Consider the following 17,366-nt stretch of genomic DNA (forward strand, 5'->3'; position numbering starts at 1 on the left):
ATATAAAGGACGCTTTTAAGCGTTTCCCGAAAAACAAGGAACATATTATGGTATTTAAAAAAAATTAAGTAAAGAATGTAAATGTCCGCCTCCGTAGTGTAATGGTCAGCACGCTCGGCTACCGTTCTGGAGGTCCCGGATTCGATTCCCAAGGGGGGTAAAATAAATATAAGTGATTTTTTCACTGTAATATTTATTCAATATTACCATGGACTGGTACCTGAAGCGGAGGGCTGATCACCTTTCCTTCATGTGTAAACGATTAAGATAACACTGCGTTAATATGACACAGTGCCCTATGCACCATGGGGGGGCGGATAAGGGTTTTATTATTATTTTTTTTATTAAAGAATGTAAATAAAACACAGGTGGCGATTTAAACGTATTTATTCAAGGCATGTTCATTTCTTGGCGGGCTTCTTCTTTTTGTCGGCCGTCTTCTTGGTGCGGGGCGCCTTGCGCGGCTTCTTGGGTATGCTCTTCTTGCCGAACAGCACGCCGTTCTTGCTGGCGCGCGCCCGCAGCGCCTTGAAGGCCTCCGTGCGCAGTTTGTTGCGCATGCGGCGGGCCACCTGCAGCTTGAAGCGGTCCAGGTCGCTCATGGCGGCACGGCGCTCCTTGGCCTGCAGGCGCTTGGCCCACTTGGTCTCCGCCCACTTCTCGCTCGTCTTATCCGCCTCCCAGGCCTTGCGCACCACGCGCGTGGACCCCGAGTACGGGAACTTCAGGCGGAGCTTCGTCAGCTGCAGCTGGTTTATTCTCAAGCCCTGCAAAAATGTCACATTTTATATTGCAATTAGTCAATGTCACACGGTGTGTATAGGTCGCTCACTCCTTTCAAGAATGTCATAAATAAAAAATTGACAATTTTCAGTTGTGCATGTTTTCGGAATGCTCAGAAAATTTACTTTATCCCAGCAAAAGAGGCATATTTTTAACTTAATATTTACCCGCTACAGGGCAGAATGTGTTGTTTTTTTTCATTTTGAAGAAAAAGTATTGTTTAATTGTTTTTTTAAATATACTAAATATTTTTCAAATGGAGAAAAAACCATCAGGTTTTACCTAAAAAGATTTGTTGCACAGTAAAAAGTTCAATAAGTGGCTTGATATTTATTTTTAATACATAGTATTAAAAATAAATATCAAGCCTTTTTAAACTTTAAAAACATTCTCCTGAAAAAACAAGTTTTATGATTTATGACGTTCTTGAAAGGAGTAAGCGAGGTGGGGACTGACCAGTCATTTAGTTGTAACGTAACACGTTACGATGCGAGCTTTCGTATAGTCAGTACAGCGAGCCGAGTGCATCCATGGTCGGAGCGCTCGCCGTGAGCGATGTTACGACGTTACGTTACGACGCAACGCTCCGGCCAGACCCTACCTTAAGTGAACGTTTCCACCAGTCAATAATGAGTGTCAAACCCTTCAAAATATCATATTATACAGTGAAACCTCTATCTATCATTTTTAAAGCGCACTATTGAATTAAACTATGAATGCGGGATTGACAAGTCAAGACATAAGGAGATACTATCGAGTAAAGATACCATCCTCCCAATATGCATAACCATTGCTAGGTTCTTCTTCTTTTTAATGGCTTTTTACCCATCTTGGATGTTCTAGCCAGTGTCAAGTTATTATTGGTAGGTTCAAATTATAAGAAGATCACAAGTTTTCGATGCTAATAAATGTATTTATGTAAAAAAAAAAATACTAAGCTGAACAGCACCAAAAAATGCACCTATGCTTGTTCCGTGAGCATTGCCAGATGGTTTTTTAATGTTTTCAGCAAATAAATCTGGATTATTATAATTTTTTACTTCATTTATTATTAATTAAGGGGATTAGCTATGAATGTCCGTATTTTTCAGATTTAAAATCGCTAATTTTTTATTATGCGTAGTGACTACCCAACACCGGGACGCGCGTTTTATTTTAGCACCGGAAGGGAAAGGTTAATATCATCTTCTTTATCTTCTTCTTCCTTTTCCATGTTCGCTCCCTAGGTGGAGCATATGGCCAAGTCACTCTGTAATGCGCCATCTCCATGACTTCCTACCAGGTCAGTTCCGAAGTTCCACTGAGTATAGTCGGTGAATGGTCATCAGCGGCCTTCCGGAGTGCCGGAATCCTCGGGGTTGGAAGAAGAGACACGAGGGGTTAATGCTCTCAGGTGGCATTCTAAGGACATGTCCCAACCATGTCCACCTTCTCCTCTTTACGACATCCAGCATGAGAGGCAGTTGGGTTCTTCTCCTCACGGATATGTGATATTTAAAAATAATAAAAATATTTTTTTAAAGTATTTAAATATATATGTAAAATATGATATTTTAGAAGGGTTTGAGACTTGTCATTGTTTAATATTATCTTTTTTTTCAAATACTTATCAGCACCCCGATAATGCATAGGGCACTGCTTCATATAAACGCAGTGTTATCTTGATGGTTAAGGAAAGGTGATCAGCTATGCGCTTCAGGTACCTAGTCCAGGGTAATATTGAATAAATACTCGTATTAGATTGAAAAAATCACTTATATTTATATGACCCCCGCTGGGAATCGAACCCGGGACCTCCAGTACGGTAGCCGAGCGTGCCGACCATTACACTACGGAGGCGAACAATAATATTATACTATTATACCCAACTAATACCTCCAGCACAGGACTGAATGTCTTGCCTTTTAGAGATAAGCAATCAGATTAACACTACATCAATTAGTTGCAGTGCCCTATGCTTCACCGTGTGCAGATAAAGAGTTGGGAGAAGAAATACAATGTATCATTTTTGCAAAGAATGCGAAGCGAATATTGGGCGTTTGCATTCCTCGCCATATCACATCATTCTTCAGTAATTCCTTCTCTGTCCAAGCGGCCAGACTATGGAATGAATTACCTCTCCGCGTAAACAAATGCACTTTCTCTAATAACTAAGAAACATCTGAGACATTACTATTTATCATTAGAATCCTAACTGTCCATCAAACCTCCTCCCTTAGTTTTTCCCTCTACCTCCTTCCCTAAACACCCTTCTTCCTTAGCCTTCCTTATAATCATCAATTTACAATTTATGTTTTGATGTATTTAAGTACTATCTACCCTCTGGTTGCAAACAGCTATATCGTAGTCATACAGGAGAAAGTGACCAAATGCATTTTTTACAAAAACGTGATCATTGACTATTTGATTTCTTACTAGCTTAATATTGCCCAGAAAAACTTCCAAAGAATTTTAAACTTGTAAGTATAATATATTGACTTATTAAAAATAACTAACTGCATGGATGTATATTTTCTAGCCAAGCAAAAGTGACTTAAATGACCCTCCTGAACATTTTACGTTTTGTCAGTTGGTCACTTTCTCCTGTACGACTACGATATATGGTATCAAAGGTTTTGACCAATATCAATAGTCTGTTTTTGGTTGGTTGTAAGATATTACTTTTCAGCAAATAGCCAGCCAATGTACTTATTTTTTTTTGTACATAAAGTTTAAATAAATAAAGAGCCGGGAGGAAAAACCATATATCTAATTTTTGCAGAGTACGCAACTAATTGTACATAAAAAGTGCAAGTCGTTCCACTCACCTTCCTTTGTACGTTGGAGCAGGGTCCGTCCACGAGGACGCGGGTTTGGTCAATGACATCGACGATGGTGACAAGTTTACCCTTGTCGGCCCCATCGGAGACCAGGGCGACGCGCCCCGACTGCACAAATCGCTGGAACGGCTGCAACACAACGAGAATCATTGAGAAATGAGAGGATTGTCCTCGGCTCTACCCGACCGAGTTCCTCCAGGGTATGTTTGGCTACAATAGTTAGCCGCACCTTTAGTGGTTTGTTTCAGAGTCTCACCATAGAGATCACCATTGCTACTGATCTGAATTCCAAGATAGTAAAATACCAGCATGCTGAGAACTCTTATATAAATAAGTAGCGTAATTCCTTGGTGCGAAGTAGACTCGAGAGTGGCTCCATGATTTGGGGGCCACACGGGCTTAAGTACTCTCTTATGGTAGAGAAAGTCCAAAAGAAGTTTCTGAGGTATCTCTACATGAGAGAGTACGGCTATTATCCTTGGCTCTACCCGACCCAGTTTCTCCAGGGCATGCTTGGCTACAATAGTTTAGAGACTAGAAGGAATATGTATTTGATTTTCCTTAACCGTTTTACTGCGGACTGTCTATATATCGACCCTTTATTATTATGCGAAAACTGCGTACCGTCGATATATTGCTCTCCTTTCAAGAACGTCATAAATAAAAAATCTCAATTTTCAGTTGTGCATGTGTTTTCGGAATACCCAGAAAATGTACTATATCCCAGCAAAAGCAGCATTTTTATAACTTAATATTTGTGTGAAAGTGTTGTTTTTGCATTTTGAAGAAAAGGTATTGTTTAATTATTTTTTTTTTAAAAAACTAAATATTTTTCAAATGGAGAAAAAACATTTAGGTTTTACCTAAAAAGATCTGTTGCACAGTAAAAAGTTCAATAAGTGGCTTGACATTTATTTTTTAATACATTTTATTATATTTTTCAACTTTAAAAACATTCACCTGAATTTTTTTATTTATTTATGTCGTTCTTGAAAGGAGTGAGCGATATATACACCCTTTATTACTGCGCAAAAACTGTGTAACGTCAAAATATCGACTATTGCTCAGTTTTATTTTTGATATCGACCTGTGTAGACGTGTCGCGGTGTGCGCGTGCAAATTATTTTTTATTCTTCAATAATAATCATAAAAATTTATCAATGGCCACAATGGTACGATATTTGAGTTTCTTTTCATCAGAATATATGCATTTCATGTAATTACAGAAACTTGATTGGTTTTTAAATCTCAAATATGTTATTTTTTGACATCTCATCAAAGATGTAGAAGAATATGGAAGTCTGGGCATTTACGGGGCTGACAACTGGTTTTGAACCAGCTTATGACAGTTGTCAGCCCCGTAAATGCCCAGACTTCCATATTCTTCTACATCTTTGATGAAATGTCAAAAAAATAATATGAAAAATAACTCCTATAATTGGAGATAATCCAGATTTGTGAACAAGTATTTGGACACATTCAAAATGTTGTAAATAAATAAACTTTTCAAAAGTATAACATGATATTCACTAATTTGAGCGCGGTGTAAGAAGGGAGTTTGTTTTACCAACGACTTCCTTATTTACCCTACAAAATGAGCTATTTGTTAAACGGTCAAAAACAACAACATTCCTGTAAAATTATTGATATCTTGTGGATCAATGGCGCGCTAATTCAAAACTAATTCTTTTTTAAACAAAAAAAAAACAAATGAAAGATTTGATAGAAAAGTGATCAACAAAGAAGTGGATAAGAAATGGTATGGAAATTTCCTTGTCGAAACGATTCAAGATACTTATTTTTACAAATTAAACGCAATAGCAGCGTTGAGAAAAAACGCGGAGCATAATATAATGAGTCTACGACATTAGGAATACTAGAAAAACAAGATCAATCTAAAATAAAACCTATTTTCCGCTGGCGAATGACACCCGATCACACGTCGTCATAACCTCAACATTTTCAATGCGCAATTTGGGCAGATAACTCAACGCGAAACACTGAAATAACTCCAAATACACGTAACGCTCGTTCCTCGATTCGTTCAAAGGCACAAAACACAAAAGAAGTTATTAAAATTATATTTAAATACGTGATTGTAAAAACTCACCATGTTGTCCGCGTGAAAAATTAATAGGAAGGAAACACGCCGCAAAATGACAAACGGGACTGCCAACAGAAAAAAAAATACAAAAATTTAACCTATTTGTGGCTACTAACTACTTGAATTAAGTAGTCAGTATATTATTTATAGAAAATTAAATACGCAGGTAGGTACTTTTATACTTAAAAAAAAAAAAAAGTACACGTGTCGAGATGAAAATAATTAAAAATATAGATCTATTCGATTAATCCATCTGAGAAACCCATTTAGGTTAAGCGCAATCTAAAATTAGAGAATACTTATTTTAAAAAACTCGTAATGTTTAAATATTAAAAATGAATCAAATAAAAGTCGCTTAGTATGTAAAATAATACTGGAAGAAAAAGAAAAATATTTAATAATGGTTTCCGCTAAAAGAAATTACCATCTCGAAAGAAATAGCACAGTAAAGATCTGAAATTTGAGAAGTGCGGGTTTGTCAATCATGGGTAGAATGGTAAATGTTACACTTGTATAAACTTATCACTGTAACCAGCCTATGACAGGTCGTAGGCTCTGTAAATACGGAGATTTATATATTCTTCTTCAACTATTTTGAGGTATGAAAAAAAAAATTGAGATAAATAACTACAAAATGGAGAATTATAATCCAGAATTTGTGAATTAAAATTTGGGTACTCAAAATATTCTAAAAAATATGAATGTTCCTTTGTCCAAAACCTTTCATGTCCCAAAGTTTTTCACCAATGAATACAATGTGGGGTTGTAGTCCCGTGGTTAGTGCCGCGGTCTCTTGAGTCAGAGTTTCTCGGTTCGAACCCACTCTACCACAACTTGATACCTATTTCAAATAATGAGCAGCTTAGGCTCACAAAAATAGTATGAAATTGAAATATTTGTGTAAATAATAAAAAAAAACAAATACTTCTCTTTTTTTATTTAAAATAAAATAAATAAATACATATAGGTGAGTTGTTATCTAATCTATATAAGTAAAAATACAGTTAGTTGATTGTTTATTAATTTTAATTTCCTTAAGTTTTCATTGATCGGTTTAAAATTTTGACATGTTTTTATATATCAGAGACAGGTAATCCTGTTTTTGGCCGCAATTGCAGTGCCATCTGTTGAACATAACAGACATTTCTCATGGTGAATAGCGTATCTCTCGACAGCTTTTAAAATATTGCATATCTGTAAACATAATAAAATGATTTATTGTAACTGCAGACAGTTGGTAGAGTTCCATATTGAATTGTTTGGTAATATATCCCAAATTAATCACGGTAATTGGATTGAATTCTACTTTTATTTACAAATATATGATAATATGTGACGCGTTTCCTCTTATTAAGACATTATGATAATGTCTTAATAAAAGGAAACGCATAAAATATTATATATATATATATATATATATATATATATATATATATATATATATATATATATATATATATACTACTACTACTACTACTACTACTACCATCACTCCGTTTCTCCGCAGGGGTAGGCAGAGAGGATGGAACGCCACACTCTTCTGTCCTGACATACACTCCTAGCCTCCTTCACATCCATACATCTAGTCATACATGCCCTCCGATTACGCAGACTTTTGACACCGCCAGATTTTAGGTTCTGATTGATCTGATCGTGCCAAGTCTTTTTCGGTCGTCCACGTTCTGTTTTCCCTCTCACATTCGCCACATATATTTTCTTTGTCATTCTCTCGCTATCCATTCGCTCCACATGTCCATACCACCGCAAAGAGCTCTTTCTAATCTTTTCAATTATTCCTCGTTCAGCCTTATATATATATATATATATATATATATATATATATATATATATATATATATATATATATATATATATATATGTAAATAAAAGTAGAATTCAATCCAATAACCGTGATTAATGTTGGATATATTACCCAATAAATCATAAAATGAAATATTTTTATAAAAAAATTCTAATTATTTTTTTTCCATTTTACCTGGTTGAGCCGCAGCCACATGTGACTGAAATTTTTATTCATGAAATAAAACACGTCAAATTATACATAACTGTTTTATTCATCTCATTCTTAAGAATAAAGTAAACCATATATACAAAAATAATTTTTTTAATGTATAAATATACAAGAAAAAAAAATGTATTTACATTTATTAACCCTCCCTTCCCGGTGTTGTGTACCTTGTACACATTGCTTCTAATAACCACAATATCTCTATAAATATAATAAATACAAGGCTAAGATTTTAGGTATTCCTCCATAACATATTTACGCATTCATTTAAAAAATAATATTAATAATAATCAGAAATTATCGTGTACATCGGAGGTATTTTGTGAATATCGGAAACAAATTTGCGTATGAACAGCGCGTAAAGAGTGTGTGGGAACCGCGACACTATATTCACATCTCACTCTAATATACTTGCACTGTGCAAGCGTGAGGAGCTCAAAGCTCAATGTTCTCTGTGTCAATGTCAGTAGCTCTTGAGCTTTCGACAAGAGTGGACCTATACTGGTCCCGTGAGCATTGTCAGTTGTTTTTTTTAATGTTTTCAGCAAATAAATCTAAATTATTATAAGTTTTGACTTCATTTATAATTAAATCTGTCCCCCTCCGTAGTGTAATGGTCAGCACGCTCGGCTACCGTTCTGGAGGTCCCGGGTTCGATTCCTAAGTGGGGTAAAATAAATATAAGTGATATTTTCACTGTCATATTTATTCAATATTACCCTGGACTGGTACCTGAAGCGAAGGGCTGATCACCTTTCCTTCATGTGTAAACCATCAAGATAACACTGCGTTTATATGACGCAGTGCCCTATGCACCATTGGGGTGCGGATAAGGGTTTTATTTTTATTATTATTATTATTATAATTAAATAAGTAGATTAGCTATGAATGTCCGTATTTATCCGATTTAAAATTGCTAATTTTTTATTGTGTAGTGACTACCCGACACCGGGACGCGCGTTTTATTTTAGCACCGGAAGGGAAAGGTTAAGATAAGGTACATAAAAAATGGACATAATTTCATACCTACTAAAGAAATCTAAATACATATTAATTAAAAAAATATTTATGATTTTTTTTCTTCGTACTAACATTATATAAGGCCACCTTTTTAATGTAAAATTCATTTAATCAATTTTACAATTAATCACTAGCGTTTTATTATTTAATTTCATATTAATAATAAATTCACAAATGTATTTTTAAGCTAATTATGTTTTAAGAAATAAATGCGTTTTTTTAAGTAAAGAAAGTTGACACATCAGATACAGGTTTTTCACAAAAAATTTACATTTTTTTAAAACCAAACAGGATACCTTCAAAATTGTCTGCAACAATAACCACGGGACCACAACCCAATTTGATTTTAAGGCGTCCATATTGGTGTTTAAATAGTCTATTTTGGTTTTTAAAACATCCACTTTTGTTTGTAAAACGTCCAATTCGGTTTATTAACCTTTTAACCGCATCAACTATGTTCCTGAGAGACGCCCGTACGCGGCGGTATTTTGCCGTTTTTAAAATGATTATTTTTATCATGTATTTAGTTAAGAAATGATTTATTTTCCTAAACAAAAACGTTCAATGGGATTCATTGTGGCTTTTTGGTACTCTTTAATACACTTGTGTCACATTATTCTTGAAATATATCGTAATATAAACAAATAAGATCATAACATAAATAAATCAAAGCACACATCGTGTGTCACTCTTACCCACTGACGATGCGTAGCGTCGAGAGTGAGACAGATATATGGTGCGGAATAATTACCGACCGCAAGAAAAATCAGGGATCTGTTCTTTTATTTATCCTTGTGATGTTACAAATTATTAGTCAGATATTTCAACAGATGTCATAAGGTCAAGGATTGACATATTATTTTATCCAAAGTTCCACACCATGAAAAAATCCCTCCAAGTTGAACTGAGGTTCGAAACTTGGAGCAAAGTAAAAACACATACGGTAATGTCAGCCGCGTATGGGGCATGTTTTATGAAAACACATACGGTTATGCGAGCCGCGTGGATCCGGTTAAATGTCTAATTTGTTGTGAAAAAACCTGTCTTTTTTCTCTGAACTTGTGAGTAGAGCATTGCATCCAATCAACGCAATGCCACCTAGATCTTTAATCTCATGAAGGCGAGGTGATCAGTCTTCCGCCTCAGGTCCAAATCATCACTGAGATCATGATCACTCGAACCTGTCGGGTAGGTTCCGCAATAAAAAGGTACCTAACTTGAAAGTTAAAAAAAATATATATGTATTAATAAACATTCTTTTTTTATAAACTAAATACAAAAATTATTTGTATATCAAAACAGAACATGCAATTTTGAAATATTTCGCTCACTCCTTTCAACAACGTCATAAATCAAAAATTGTCAATATTGAGTTGTGCATGTTTTCGGAATGCCCAGAAAATGTACTATATCCCAGCAAAAGAGGCATATTTTTAACTTAATATTTACCCGCCACAGGCCAGAAAGTGTTGTTTTTGCATTTTGAAGAAAAGGTTTTGTTCAATTATTTTTTTAAACACACTAAATATTTTTCAAATGGAGAAAAAAACCTTCAGGTTTTACCTAAAAAGATCTGTTGCACAGTAAAAAATTCAGTAAGTGGCTTATCATTTATTTTTAATACATTGTATTATATTTTTAAACTTAAAAATCGTTCTCCTGAAAAATCTAGTTTTTTGATTTATGACGTTCTTGAAAGGAGTGAGCGTTTTGTGTTCTTATTATTTACACAAATATTTCAATTTCATACTATTTCTGTGAGCCTAAGCAGCTTTTTATTAGAAAAAGGTATCAAATTGAGTGGGTTTGAACCGAGAAACTCTGACTTATGAATTGTATTTTGTTCAGTACCACTGTAGCTCTTTTTTTTTAAGTAAACCATTTCTTATATTTAAAATAATAATAATAAATATTAAAACCTATTTATTGAGCATTTATTTCATCATTTATTATATACATTCAACTGATATTTGCAGATTATTCTCAATTTAGCTAACTTACATAGCAAAAGCAATTTCATTAGTATTGCTTTTTCATATTAATATATTTACAAAACTCGGTCATTCCGTTATGCTTGTAGAAGGATAAATCATTGCTCAGTGAAGTCTTAATACGGGCAAATGTGTTGGTTAAGACCCGTTTTAGGAATGTAATCAATCCTGGCGACACTAGCTGTCTAGTTTATATATATTTATATAATGATTAAAGAAAACACTTCGTTTTTTACCACTTGAGTTTTATTATAGACTACATGTTTCAGAAGTTAAACTTCCATCATTCAGGTCTGTATAGTAACTAAAATATAAAATATAGTCATAATTAAAATATAAAATTTTAATTATAGTTAAAATATAAAATATAATTTAGTTATTATACAGACCTGAATGATGGAAGTTTAACTTCTGAAACATGTAGTCTATAATAAAACTCAAGTGGTAAAAAACGAAGTGTTTTCTATAATCATTGTAACATGTCTTACCACAAAGTTAATGCCGAAACAATACATAAAATATATATATATATATATATATATATATATATATATATATATATATATATATATATATATATATATATATATATATATATATATATATATATATATATATATATATATATATATATATATAAATGAATTTAATAGATCGTCCCATCTCCATCCAGCTAAATAAAGTCTTTCATTACAAACTCCAGCCAAGAGCAAAAAGGAATAATATAAAGTATTTATTTATAAAGATCTTAAAAATTACATATGGCGGAACGCTAAATTAACAAGAAAAACAGTGAACTCGGTTATTGCAATTTTTCACATTCTATTCGAGCCGTCATAACAAAGCTCAACTGCAGACAAAGTCTTATCTAATCATAATATTTAAAAAAATATATAAATATAAAAAATATACATTTGTAAAAAATTATGTTTAAATTTTATGTATGCTTTAAACTAGTCAAAACATCTAATCCCCGCCCATTCCTTTCAACCTATATATACCCGACGAACTTCAACAACGCTCACTCCTTTCAACAACGTCATGTATCAAAAATTGTTAATTTTCAGTTGTGCATGTTTTCGGAATGCCCAGAAAATGTACAATATCCCAGCAAAAGTGGCATATTTTTAACTTAATATTTACCCGCTACAGGGCAAAAAGTGTTGGTTTTGCATTGTGAAGAAAAGGTATTGTTTAATTTTTTTTTTAAATATACTAAATATTTTTCAAATGGAGAAAAAACATTCAGGTTTTACGTAAAAAGATCTGCTGCACAGTAAAAAGTTCAATAAGTGGCTTGATATTTATTTTTAATACATTTTACTATATTTTTAAACTTTAAAAACAATCTTCTGAAAAATCAAGTTTTTTTATTTATGACGTTGTTGAAAGGAGTGAGCGATGTGATAAACATTTTATGTAGTTAAAGTGTGTGAATTAGTGCTATGGTAGTGAAGGGTGGTATTGTTTGCATGCTGTGGTAGTGATTGTCCTGACGAAGAGACAGAAACGTCTCCAAACCGGTAGACATAAAAATCTCGGTGAGTGGTTATATACTAATATTACTAACATTTTTGAAAAAAAATATAAAAGTCAAAATAATATAAAAATTTTAAAAATTCAAAAATAACTTGTATTTTCTATGGTTGAACCTGGATACAAAAACCATAGAATTTTGAGTGAAACAGAAAAATTTAACCATACGATCTTTTGCACACATTTCGCTTGATTGGATGAGATAATTCACCACAAAATATCACAAACATCATTTGTACATTTTTTTAAATAAAAAGTAAATAAAATTAACTATTATTCAGGTGTAAAAATATACTAATGTGAAGTAAGTCAAGTGTCTTAAGGGAAAATTTTATAAAAATTTCGGTAAGGCATTTAACCGCAAAGTGACTGCCAAACCAATTAATGAAAACAATTTTCTGAGACAGTCACTGTGTGGTGAAATCTACACATTTTTAATTTAAGTTTTACTTGGTAAATACCACTATTTCTTAAAATCCATTGTGACACGTGTTTCGACGGATTCCGCATTATTTTCACGATGTTTATTATGTTCACAGTGTTTGAAAATGACAGCTAGACGCACCAATGAGTCCATTCGCCAGGAACTACGCTTGGATGGCTTGACTCTGGCCAATATCTGTACCCTACGGATTCTCCAGTTCTTTGGACACGTTACGCGTGGCAACGAGGATAGCCTGGAACGACTAGTTGTGATCGGTAGCCTGGAGGGAAAGAGAGGGAGAGGAAGATCTCTCACACGATGGACCGATCAAATTAAGGCAGCAGCAGGCACCTCAGTTGTTGGAGCGCTACGTGCAGCGCAGTCAAGGGATAACTGGAGAAGAGTCATTGCTTCTGCAAGGGTCACAACCCTCAGCAATGAGGAATAAGACGGAAAAGAAGTTTGAAAATGATGCGGAATGCGTAGAATAGTGTCGTAGAATAAAACTGAAATTAACACACTAAGGACGGGTGTTTATAACGCCTGCGGACGGTGAAATTCCGTGTAGTGAACAAGCTACCTTAGTGTGTCAAAAAAGTAGTCAATTTTGGTCAAAGTTTTGTAGCATTCACAGATTTTGATAGATTGGTTATAAAACTGTTTCTGTACAAACATTTGTCATTTTTAATTATAGTATTCTTCATTAATCGTCTTCTTTACAGTCTGCAAAAGCTATCGACAGCGGACGCATAAGAAAAATTCACATCATACACAGTCTCTAAAGCTATTATTACGTCATAAAATTGTCTGGATGAGAGCGATGACTTGCGACGTGCGTCATTTTGTCAGTCGTACGGCTACGCGTTCCCTAGTAGCTCGCTGAAAACACAAACAAAATTAATCAATTAAATTCACAATGACTCTGGCACAGTGGCGTAAAAGAAAAAAAGTATGTTTTTACAAAATCAGATATGAGTGAAGAGCCTACCGTATTCTCTCTTTCTTCTTCTTACCCTTAACTGCACCCAATGGTGCATAGGGCACTGCATCGCACCAAAGCGATGTTATATTGTTAATTTAACATTTTTATGCTAGTATTAAATGATTTTATACATCGCTCACTCCTTTCAAGAACGTCATAAATAAAAAACTTGATTTTTCAGGAGAACGTTTTTAAAGTTTAAAAATATAATACAATGTATTAAAAATAAATATCAAGCCACATATTGAACTTTTTACTGTGCAACAGATCTTTTTAAGTAAAACCTGAAGGTTTTTTCTGCATTTGAAAAATATTTAGTATGTTTTAAAAAATAATTAAACAATACCTTTTCTTCAAAATGCAAAAATGACACTTTCTGCCCTGTAGCGGGTAAATATTAAGTTTAAAATATGCCGCTTTTGCTGGGATATAGTACATTTTCTGGGCATTCCGAAAACATGCACAACTCAAAATTGGCGATTTTTGATACATGACGTTGTTGAAAGGAGTGAGCGACATGTTAATTTAAAAAAAAACAAACAAAAAATTATATAAAGAAAAAAAGTATTACGTATATTATTCATTAGTATAAACAATAAAAATTGAGTGTAAGTCCCTCTCCAAGCACAAGAGCTTAGTTTCTTTATTGGAGAAGCATAGTGTAACTAGTATAAGGTATATTAAAAGTAGAAATATCTACAAAATTAATAAAATTTTGTATGTTACTAACATAAATAAATTGGGGCGCTACAATAGGCTTGTAATATTTTTATTTTTTTAATGGGAATTGAATTTTTCATTTACCTTACACATTATGTAAATACATACAAGGTTTATTATTAACGTATATATCAGTAACTAAATATTTGTTTCTTTTAATAAAAAAAATGTTTTATTATAGTCTGTGTTGGGAACAGGGGGGACAATCTAGTGTGGGCCAATCGGGAACTTGTCAGCATTTGCTCATTGCTGGGAGGAAACCACGTTGCACTCCTCAGGAGAAGCCGGACTGCTGACTGTCATCAACAGGCTTTCTGTTCTACTAGAAGAGGGTTGGGCATTTTGTGTCCTAGCTTGATTCATGGTACCAATGTCCTTCACTAGTTTTATCATGTATAATACCACCTCTCGTGAGAGTTCTATCTCTCATCAACAGACCTTCCGTTCCACTAGAAGAGGGCTCGGTATTTTGTGTCCTAGATTGGTATATGGTAGCAATGTCCATCACTAGTTTTATCATGTATGATACCACCTCCCTAGAGAGTTCGATATCTTGTCAGCAGACCTTCCGTTCCACTAGAAGAGGGTTGGGCATTTTGTGTCCTAGCTTGGTTCACGGTACCAATGTCCTTCACTAGTTTTATCATATATGATACCACCTCTCGTGAGAGTTCCTTATCTCATCAACAGACCTTCCGTTCCACTAGAAGAGGGTTGGGCATTTTGTGTTCCAGCTTGGTTCATGGTACCAATGTCCTTCAATAGTTTTATTATTCCTAGGCTTGTGATATCGAGGATGCACTCACTTGGACAGTTCCCTGGTAGACAGCCCCCCCACCATGCCTGACCGTGACCTGCTCCGACTCAACTGGGCCCGCCGTTCAGCTGGAATCACAAAATATTACGCTGTAATATGAACAAACAGATATGTTAAAATCAGGTAGAATTTATTTATTGTTTTTTCCAATTACGTTCGCCTCATGAATTTGTTTTACCGTTCTTTCCTCACTCATTCGTTCCACATGTCCAAACCATCTCAACACACCTTTCTTAATTTTATCGATAATGCTTATCTCAGCCTTACATTCTTTCCTTATTTCATCATTCGAACATCTATCAAACATCGTTTTGCCACACATTCGTCTGAGGGATCGCATTTCGACTGCATTCAGTATTTTATAAACAGTTATATTCCGCTATATATATAAGTAAATGTGTTTTCTGTATCAAGTTGTGACAGCCCTGAATATTTAAACTGTGTTTTTCTGAGTAAACGGCAGCTCAAACGCCACACGGTGTATATATTTGGTAAGTCACAATATTCTTTATATCTGTACACAATTTTTTTTTACTTTTTTAAAGTCATTTTTTTACTGAAAAAATCACGGCCTTATGAATACCTTCCGGCATTGAAAGCGTTAATTTGAAGAAAGAGTCCATACCGTGTGAGGGAATATCCAAGATTATGCGCAATACAGAATTAGCGTCCTCCATTTTTGCTGGGTAGGCAGGAAACACAAACACATTGGCGGTTGTAAACACACGACTACAGTCAAACTTGGCTATGAGAGACTCCAAAGAACTGAGGCATTTTTCTATTTTAAAGCCTCTCTCTTATATCCATAGTTACTTTACAGAGAAGTAAAATGACGGGGTCTTTAACTAGATCGCTTTAACTCTTACCACTCTGTAGGCCAGACATTCTGGCCCGTATGATTCTAGTAGGCAGCTCCATGGGCCACAATGTCTGGCCCGGCACAGGTATAATTTTAATCACTGATTTCTCTATCACCCAAGTATATTCTACCAAAAAATATTTCAGATAAATACAGTCAATCTTAATTAACATGGTCATACGAATTTCCAGACAGAGTTTCCCAAAATTAGGGAACAAAAATATTTATTTTAATGGTAGAAAAACGTCGCATTTTTTTGATCAGAGTAGCTGATCAGTTATGATAAAAAGTGGTCAGAGTGGAAAGGGTTAAAAGATGTTTCACTAATGACCGGGTCTCTTATATCCAGGTTCGACTGTAGTACGTTTTATCAACAAGCGTTTTGAAGGGTAAAAAAATGAGCTAAAGAGACCATCCAATATATAAATTAGTAGCCGAATAAAAGTCCCCTAGGCATAAGTGGGAGATACTAGCATTTGCTTACAAATTGAGTGATTTGTTTGATGAATAATAACTTGTGGAATGAATAACAATAATTTGTCCAATGAATAACATTAATTTGTTCAATGAATAGCAATAATTTGTCCAATGAATAATATTAATTTGTTCAATGAATAACGATAATTTGTTTGATGAATAACAATAATTTGTTTACAACATTTTGAGTGTGTCCAAATACTTGTTCACAAAATCTGGATTATCTCCAATTACAGGAGTTATTTTCATATTATTTTTTGACGTCTCATCAAAGATGAAGAAGAATATGGAAGTCTGGGCATTTAAATGCCCAGACTACCATATTCTTCTTCATCTTTGAGATGTCAAAAAATAATATAAATATCAAGCCACTTACTGAACTTTTTACTGTGCAACAGATCTTTTTAGGTAAAACTTGAATGTTTTTTCTCCATTTAAAAAATATTTGGTATATTTAAAAAAATTATTAAACAATACCTTTTCTGCAAAATGCAAAAACAACACTTTCTGCCCTGTAGCGGGTAAATATTATGTTAAAAAATGCCTCTTTTGCTGGGATAAAGTAAATTTTTTGGGCATTCCAAAAACATCATGCACAACTGAAAATTTACGATTTTTGATTTATGACGTTCTTGAAAGGAGTGAGCGATTTGTTCAATGAATAACAATAATTTGTTCAATGATACAATATACAAACACAGTAAGTAAAAGCTTGTTACTTTTTATATAAATTTAATTTTTTTCTAATTAAATTGTATTTTCTATTGGATCTCTATAGGAAATTTTCTAAATATCTATCGCCATT

At 34.0% G+C, this 17,366-nt stretch overlaps 2 protein-coding genes across 5 annotated transcripts in view; both read right to left on the minus strand.

The window, feature by feature from the left end:
• Nucleotides 1-371: 371 nt before the first annotated feature.
• RpL14 (ribosomal protein L14) lies at nucleotides 372-5,744 on the minus strand. Its single transcript, XM_088258655.1, has 3 exons — nucleotides 5,713-5,744; nucleotides 3,591-3,731; nucleotides 372-767 (listed from the first exon to the last, which is right to left on the minus strand). Exons 1-3 carry the CDS (start codon nucleotides 5,713-5,715, stop codon nucleotides 402-404), a joined length of 510 nt encoding a protein of 169 aa, XP_088114781.1. The 5' UTR covers nucleotides 5,716-5,744; the 3' UTR covers nucleotides 372-401.
• Nucleotides 5,745-11,410: 5,666 nt separating this feature from the next.
• dia (diaphanous related formin 1) overlaps nucleotides 11,411-17,366 on the minus strand; it is a 54,167-nt gene continuing 48,211 nt past the window's right edge. For all 4 annotated transcript variants that reach the window (XM_088258664.1, XM_088258665.1, XM_088258663.1 and 1 more), the window contains 2 exons: nucleotides 15,215-15,293; nucleotides 11,411-13,585 (listed from right to left, as the gene is read on the minus strand). In XM_088258664.1, the coding sequence (XP_088114790.1) occupies nucleotides 13,564-13,585; nucleotides 15,215-15,293 (101 nt within the window). In that variant the 3' untranslated portion in view covers nucleotides 11,411-13,563. The remainder of the gene's footprint in view (nucleotides 13,586-15,214; nucleotides 15,294-17,366) is intronic.

Source organism: Brachycentrus maculatus, unplaced genomic scaffold, assembly GCF_059751285.1.
Source record: "Brachycentrus maculatus isolate JH-2025_06_01 unplaced genomic scaffold, ASM5975128v1 h1tg000101l, whole genome shotgun sequence".
Lineage (NCBI taxonomy): Eukaryota > Metazoa > Arthropoda > Insecta > Trichoptera > Brachycentridae > Brachycentrus > Brachycentrus maculatus.